The sequence below is a fragment of the Dipodomys ordii genome, unplaced genomic scaffold (genome assembly GCF_000151885.1).
Source record: "Dipodomys ordii isolate 6190 unplaced genomic scaffold, Dord_2.0 Scaffold104, whole genome shotgun sequence".
Lineage (NCBI taxonomy): Eukaryota > Metazoa > Chordata > Mammalia > Rodentia > Heteromyidae > Dipodomys > Dipodomys ordii.
Genome location: NW_012267320.1, coordinates 6816520 through 6825068, shown reverse-complemented (window position 1 = coordinate 6825068; position 8549 = coordinate 6816520). Strand labels below are relative to the sequence as shown.

The window sequence follows — 8549 nt, the reverse complement described above, 5'->3', positions numbered from 1 at the left end:
AAAAAAAAAAAAAAAGCTAGAGCTATTCAAGTAATTTTCATAGAAGTAAAAAATAATAAGAGCAGAAGTCTGTGCCCTGAAGATAATAAAATGTTTAACTTTTCCTATATTATATGACAGCAAAGAGACAATGGATTTTCCAGAGCCTATTTGTTTTCCCATGATATCTCTAACTAGAAAAACAATACTATAGGAAGGCAAAGATGAATTCATTTGCAAATTAGGGGAAAAAGTTACAATAGTAAGCAAGTTCTCAAACACACCAAAGTGTGCGAACGTGACTGTGGTTTTAATTTTTCTGTATTTATAAACACAAAAAGAAAACCTTATGATACCTTTTCAATAACCTGAAGAAGAGAATTCCATTCTAGGTCCTCCTAAAAGAAGAAAGAAAGTTAGAACCAATTTGCTAAAATGAAGAGCAAAACTTAAAAACTTAAAGAGTAAATAAACTTTGTAAACAATCCAAAACTAGGTTTTAGCTAGCCCAACCTTAAAATATATGGATTGGCAGGTACTGGTGGCTCATGTCTGTACTCTTTGCTACTCAGGAGGCTGAGATCTGAGGATCAAGGTTTGAAGCCAGACAGGGCAGGAAAGTCTACAAGACTTTTTGTTGTTGGTAGAGGTGGTGGTCATGGGGCTTAACTCAGGGTTTGGGCAGTATCACTGAGCTCTTCTGCTCAGGTGCTTATAGCAGTCTACCTCTTTGAGCCACTGGCTCCACTTTCCTGCCCAGGGTTGGCTTTGAACCATGATCCTCAGATCTTAGCCTCCTGAGTAGTTATTATTACAGGTATGAGCCACAAGTGCCCAGTGAGACTCTTTTCTCCAATTAACTACTAAAAAGCTGAGAGAAACAGAGTTGTGGCTCAAGTGGTAGAGCACCAGTCTTGAGCAAAAAACTCAGACAATGCCTAGTCCCTAAATTTGTGCTTCAGGACCAACACATGCACACGTGAACACCAATGCATTCGGGCACACGCGCAACACACACACACACACACACAGACACACACACACACAGAGTATGATTTCAAAACCTCTCTTTTTATTATCATCTTCTTGTAGTCTTTTTGTGTGTTCTGGTCCTGGGGCTTGAACTCAAGCCCTGGGAGCTGCCTCTCAACTTTTGTCCTAAACCTAGCACTCAACCACTTGAACTACAGCTCCACTTCTGGCTTTTTGGTAGTTAACTGGAGATAAGAATCTCCCGTTCTGCATGGTTTTGAACCATGATCATCAGATCTCAGCCTCCTGAATAGCTAAGATTACAGGCGTGAATCACCAGTGCCAGCAATCCTTTGTCATCTTGGAACTGATGAACATCTACTCAGAAGTCTCATAGTTAAGAATCCAAAAATAAGTCCCATGCCGACTTATTAGTATCACCTATCATTTAAATAATTTTTAAAGTTATACAACAGTAATACCTTGGTTATATCATCCAAGATCTCCTTTCTTTCTGCATCGCTGTCACAGCAACGAAGAGCACTATATAAAATGTCCACCAGGAAACTGACATCCTTTCTTGGACCTTCATCAAGCCAACCTATTACTTTACGGTACAAAAACTGTACCGCAGGATTTTTCTGAGCAAGTTTGGTTATTTCAAGGGGTTTAGCTTTGATAATATTCTCTTCTTCATCAGCAAGGAGCACTTTAAATAGTTGGTTTGAAGCAAAAGAGTCAAGTAGAGTAGAAAGGAACTGTAGATGTTGTTCTGACTTGTGTTCATTGATGTAATTAATACTCAGCTCTGCAAGTTTACAGACTAAGTCTTCCAAAGGTTTCTTCCTTAAAGGTGACACAATGTCTGAAGAATTATTAGTGAGACAAGAGTCAGTCACTAACTCAGAACCTTCATTGTTCTCTCCGTCAGAAGATGGACATTTTTCATTCTCCTGAATAACTTCAGCAATCTCATCAGCAAATCTAACCTTACCATTTTTTTTCTTATTTGACTTTAGTGAGCTCTTTGGTTTCTGAAGGACCTGTAAGAGGTTAGATACACTCAAAATGCTATTAACATCAACTTCTGGCTCATTGACTTTCTCCACACAGATATCAGACAGTCTTTCCCAGAAATTCAGAAGTACATTTTCCAAATTATAAGACATTTTATCATCTTTCTCCATGTCTGCTTTAGCTTCCCAGGAAGTAATAGTTTCAGCTAGATGATTAAATAGTGGCTCATGTTGCAATCCTGGGTCTTTGAGAATTTTATCAATAAAAGGAATCAACTGAAAGGGAAAAAAAATCAGTTTTTAAGAGAAACACATTTGATAATATTTGAAAAACATAACTTTTTTCCTAGGACTTATTAAATGTTCATTCAAAGACAATTTTGTCATACAAAGAGCTTAAATATTTCACTACATTCCACTTGAATTACTTATTACTTTTTAATGTTATCACTGACCATAATTCATGATCCATTTTCTAGACTTTTTTTTGTTTTTCTGTCTTAATTAAAAGGCACACCTAAGACATTAACCAAGAAATGAGAACTCTTTTTTCCTGAAATCACAATAGTAAATTAACTATCTAAACTATGGGCTTCTATAATCTCACTAACTTCATATTATAAGAAACCTAAGCTGGGAGCTAGTGGCTTATGCTTATAATCCTACCAGGAATGTCTGTGAGAGTATTATCTCTAATATACCAGCAAAGAGCCAGACATGGAGCTGTGGTTTCAGCCTTGAGTGAAAAAACTAAGGAACAGCACCCACCTCCTGATTTCAAGCCCCAGTACTGGCAGGAAAAGGGGAAGGGCAAAACCCAGCAAGCCTACACCAGTTCCTGTCTCATCCCTGGATCTAAAAGCAAAGCCCAAATGTTCAAAAAAGGATGTAAAAAAAGCATTTTAAGCTGGGCATTGGTGGCTCACACCTGTAATCCTATCTACTCAGGAGGCTGAGATCTGAGGATCACGGCCAGCCTGTCTTGAGACTCTTATCTCCAATAAACTACTCATAAAACCGGAAGTGGCTCTGTAACTCAAGTGGTAGAGCTCTCGCCTTGAGTTGAAAAGCTGAGGTACAGTGCCCAGGCCTAGAGTTCAAGCCCCACAACCACAAAAAAAAAAAAAACAATAAGATGTTTGCTGCAGAATTTAAGTTTAATACTAACATATCTTCCAAGATCTGTTTGTACTACCTCTCTCAAAAAGTCTTCAATTCCAGAGACTTAGATAAATTTGATGAGTCTTATGACTAGCCTACAGATTATCATATTACACTAGCAACTGATGGCATTATTCAATTTGAAATTATAAAAATGAATTTTTTATATGGAAGGCTAACTACCACAAATGGCAACAAGACACAAGGAACTTAATTGGTCACAGTCAGTGTATAAAGGCCCAGGTAACTTTCCCATCATAAGTACCTGGTCATTGACGAGCATCTTTTCCATCTCTTCCTCACCTAAGTTTTGTTGCATTATAAAACGTAAGCACTCAAAAAAGGCAGTTATTACTGCTGAGCACTCAGAACAGCTTGTTTTCATTCTATCTGTTGACAGCCTACAAGATAATGACTGTGTATTACTCTCATGAAGAAAATGAGAACTCAGAATCACCAAAATAAAGTCACTGAAAAACCAAAGGATAACTTAAAAAAAAAACTTAAACACTAATGAGTAAATCACATACAGCAGTGAGAACATAAATGTAAGAGAAAAAAAACATTTTCAAAAACATGTTAGTAAAAGGTAAGATTCACTTTCTTTTATTAAGATTCTCTTTCTTTTAATGAGTCTATTCACATATAAATATAAAAGACAGGAGTAAAATTTTATATATGTATATGTGTGTGTGTGTGTGTGTGTGTGTATATATATATATGTATATATATATATATATATATAGTTTTTGTTTTGTTTTTGCCAGTCCTGGGGCTTGAACTCAGGGCCTAGGCACTGTCCCTGAGCTTCTTTTTGCTCAAGGCTAGCACTCCAGCACTTGAGCCAAAGCCCACTTCTGGCTTTTTCTGTGTATGTGGTACTGAGGAATCGAACCCAGGGCTTCATGCATGCTAGGCAAGCACTCTACCACTAAGCCACATTCTCAGCCCATATATGGCTGTTCAACAAAAAATTATTTCAGTCCATATGTAGAACGTAATAAAAATAGTTTTACTAATGAGTTTTTAAACAATACCATTTGGGGCTGGTAGTGTGGCTTAGTGGTAGAGTGCTTGCCTAGCAATCATAAAGGCCTGGGTTCGATTCCTCAGTACCACATAAAAAGAAAAAGCCAGAAATAGTGCTGTGGCTCAAGTGGTACAGTACTAACTTTGATCAAAAAAGTTCAGGGACAGTGCCCAGGTCCTGAATTCAAGCCCCAGGACTGTTAAAAAATAAAAATTAAAAAAAATTCAACTTTAAGGAACTCTTGATGAACTTCAAAGTTCATTATCTGCATTTTAGCTATAAATATAAAAATCATAGCCCATTTGAAAGATGGACTATGATTCTTATCTTCAAATAGGAACTTAACCCCATTTATCTAGCTTCTTGCTACAGAAACTATGACAATATTCAAAGAAGAAAAAAAAAGAAATTTCTCTGAAAATACTCCCACAAACAATTTGGGAGTAATTCAAATAAGAAAGACAACAATGAGAATGAAAACAGAAAAAAAACATGTCTTTAAATAAACACAATTTGAATTGCTTACCCTGCAACTAGAGAGGTGAGGAAATTTTTAAAGAAATCCAGCTTTGGGTCTGTGATGGACTGAGGGAGTTTGCTGATAAATGGCAAAAGGTAAGGATATATGACAGTAGCTAGGCCTCGACCACCTTCACGAACCACAGTTGAAAGTTTGGGAAAAACACTTTTTTTTGCATTTACATGAAGCCAACAATCCTATCCAAAGAAAAGATTAAAACAGTAATAAAGATTATAAAACATACTTTTCCCAATTTAGAAAGAATACACACTGGCTTTAAAAAACAAAAATCCAGTATTTTATCTAAAGAAGCTAAAAATCTGTCATTAAAACTGTAAAGTTACAAATGTTACCCAAGAATTGTGCCAAACACATGAAATCGTATATTCATTATATATTATATATATATTATACATATATTATATATATATGTTGAGTAGAAATAATTATTTAACCCAACAGAGGCTGGATATGATAACTCATGCTTACTGACCCCAGTTATTCAGAGGCAGAGATGGGAGACCCAAAGTTCAAAGATAACCATGGGAAAAAGTGAAAGACCCTTCCATAAAATAAATTGAAGCAAAATGAGATGTAGACAGGGCTCAAATGGTATCGTACTTAGCAAGCACAGAGCCCTGAGCTCAAATTCCAGTACCACATACACATACACAAACACAAAAATAAACTTAAAAGATACTTTCTCAAGAACACAAGTTATATTGTAACTTAAATATAAGATTTAGATATATTTTCTGCAACATTATAGCAAATTATTAAAGCAATAATTATTCTGACCAAATAGGAAGTACATTAAGTCAGTTTAAGAGATAAACTAAATTTGGAAAGCATTTTTGCAGTAGGTGTTAAGATAGTATAAGGGTCTCTAATAATTTTTCTAAGAGTTCTAAAATAAAACTAGGAAGACAAGTACTCTCCAATGAACTAAGTGTGCCTCTCTTACATACCTCAACCGTTGTAAGGGTATAGAGAACAGCTTCCCAGAGAGCTGGGCAGACAATGGGGTCACTGTCATCAATGCTAAGTAGAACAGATGGGCTCACTTTAGAAGCTTCTTCTTTCATCAACTTTGGGATGCGCTGGCACAAAGCAGAAACTAACTCAAAATACGCTGATCGGATCTAAAGAAAAAATGGAGAGCTCAATTTAAAACCAAGCAACATTAAAAAAAAATATGTATTTATGCCAGGTTCTGTGGCCCACAGGAGGCAGAGATCTGAGCATCACAGTTAAAAGCCGCCCGAGCAGGCAAGTCTCTGAGACTCATGTCCAAGTAACTACCAGAAAACTGGGAGTGGCTCTGTGGTTCGAAGTGTTAAGAGTACTAGTATTGAGTAAAGAGCTCAGGGACAGTGCCCAGACCCAGAGTTCAATCCCTACAATCAACAAAAACCAAATATACATACATACATACATACACACACACACACACACACATATATATATAAAACATGGATACTTATATACACATATGTATACGTACATGCACATATTGTATACAGATGCATGTCTGTACATATACATGTGTATGTGTACATGCACATATATATGTATACATGCATATATATGTATATATGTACACATATATGTAGTTATGCTCTCTAGCGAGAGCCACACTAATCTAAAAAAATCTTATAAATATCAAATGAGTGAAAAGATATTCAGAATTAACAATGAAAAAAATAAAAGCAAAAAGAATTCAACTTTCTCTTTGCTTGAAACAAACACAAGTCCTTTTACATAGCAGACCCCTTCATTTGGGGCTCTGACAGAGCCAAACAAGTACCAGCAGCCATAATCAACAGAAACAAAAGGAAGTTTATCATTATGGCTTGTATATAATATAATTATCAGTCACATACTCCATAAAAACAATACTTATGTTTAAAGAAATCTGCAGGGAAAGGAATCCTAGAAGTAACATAGAAGATCTGAAAAAGAGTCAACTGTAATTGTTAAACTCAAAATTAATTAAAATTTAAAGTTCACTTTATAGCTTAAGGACAGTATTATGGACAGAATGTGTTTTCCAAGCCAAATTATAAGTTGAAACTCCATTTACAAAAAGAATTTAGAAAACCCACTCAGCTCAAACCAGGCAGTATTCTTTTTATTTCAGTTCACATATTATGAACAGTCTACCACATTATTTGAAGTTCTTATGCTTTTCTTCAGCAATTTTCAGATTAAATCGCCTTTCAATGCAGCGTGGCTTATTGTGTCAAAGTACAAGAAGATTGTGAGGCACCTTATAGAGGAAATACAAGAAGGGCAAAAAAAAAAAAAGAAGAAGGGCGGGGGGTATAGCTCAGTTATAGTAGAATGCTTGCTTAGAATGCACAGGAACCCAACACCACACACACACACACACACACACACACACACACACTTCCTCTTTAACACAAACAAAATGTATGTCTTGTGTTAGATAAGCCTATTTAAGGTATGAGTTCTAGTGTTCCTGGCTATGAATTCAATATTGATGAACCATCTTAAATGGAAACGAAGTTCACAAGAACTATTATGATCAAAGGCTCACAGGAGCCTAACTGAATATTAGAATGATCAGCCACTGGAAGTAGAAACCAGGAAAGAAGAACAAATGCAAAAAAAAATGCATTAAATGAAAAAAGCCTTGTATATACTAACAATTTCAAGGTAGCATAAACAAAGAAATACAGTAATTCAACTCAGAATCTGAGAACCAAATTTTGGAAAAACTGGAGCAGAGGATGAAGTTTCAAGGGTACAATGTGAACTTGGGATACATGAGGTGCTATGATTCAATCTCCAGTAGCAAAAAGCAAAATAACTAGTAAGAAGTGATCATTTTAAATATAATTAAGGCAAAGCACATATGGAATTTAGTAAAATTAAGAGGGAAAAAATAAAGGTCTTAAAATAAAAAGAATTCAGATACCTGAGGTACATTATGTTTTCCATACTTCCAAAACTTATTCTGTGACAACAGAGACTTAAATCGCTCCTCCAGAGAATCAAGCTCATTATCAGGTATGAGGCAAAGCAATTTCTTCAATGCCAATAAAGAACAAGTTACAACACGGTAGAATTTAGCTTCTCTTTCTTCTTCTGGAACAGTTCTTGATTGAAAAGTAGATAAACGTTAGAATTTCAAAGAAGCCAAACCACATATTGGCACTTTCAAATTTTTGTCATTGTCTACCAGTTACTTTATTTCTGCCCTTTACTCCTTTCTGCCAATCTCCCTCAAAATGTAAATTACACAGAATTTTAATCACATATCTAGTACTAAAATAAGATGAATATAGACAAAAAGTCAAAAGCTTGAAATCAATGAACATGGGTATTTCCCTCAGTGGCATGTATTAAGGAATAAATATGAAGGTATGTTTTGATATATTCCCTCATGGGTTCTCTTTTTTTCCCCCTGTCCGTCATGAGGCTTGAACACAGGGCATGGTCCCTGTTTCTGAGCATTTTTGTTCAACACTAGTATTCTACCATGTTGAGCCACAGTTCCATTTCTGTTTTGCTGGTAGTTAATTGGAGATAAAATCTCATGGACTTTCCTGCCCGGGCTGGCTTTGAACCACAATCCTCAGATGTCAGCCTCCTGATTAGCTAGGATTACATATGTATGCCACCAGTACCCAGCATCAATTCTTTTTTTTTTTGCCATTATTTTTTTTCTTTTTTTTTTCTTTGTTTTTTTTAAATTTTATTTCATTTGTGAGCATACTGTACAGAGGAGTTACAATTACATGGGCAGGATAATACATTTCTTACCAAGCATTGCAGCCTCCTCCTTTGTTTACCCTTCACATCCCTTCCCAGCCTCCCCCCTCCCCCCCAATCCCAATCCTTCTCC

The 8549-nt window shown here is 35.9% G+C and overlaps 1 protein-coding gene across 1 annotated transcript in view; it reads right to left on the bottom strand.

Annotated features, from left to right (window-relative positions):
• Positions 1-8549, bottom strand: part of Ltn1 (listerin E3 ubiquitin protein ligase 1) — a 50559-nt gene that overhangs the window by 29099 nt on the left and 12911 nt on the right. Inside the window, exons 6-11 of the mRNA XM_013027455.1 lie at positions 7620-7800; positions 5647-5820; positions 4685-4875; positions 3394-3529; positions 1434-2243; positions 336-377 (exon numbers count right to left, since the gene is read on the bottom strand). Of these exons, the coding sequence (XP_012882909.1) occupies positions 336-377; positions 1434-2243; positions 3394-3529; positions 4685-4875; positions 5647-5820; positions 7620-7800 (1534 nt within the window). The remainder of the gene's footprint in view (positions 1-335; positions 378-1433; positions 2244-3393; positions 3530-4684; positions 4876-5646; positions 5821-7619; positions 7801-8549) is intronic.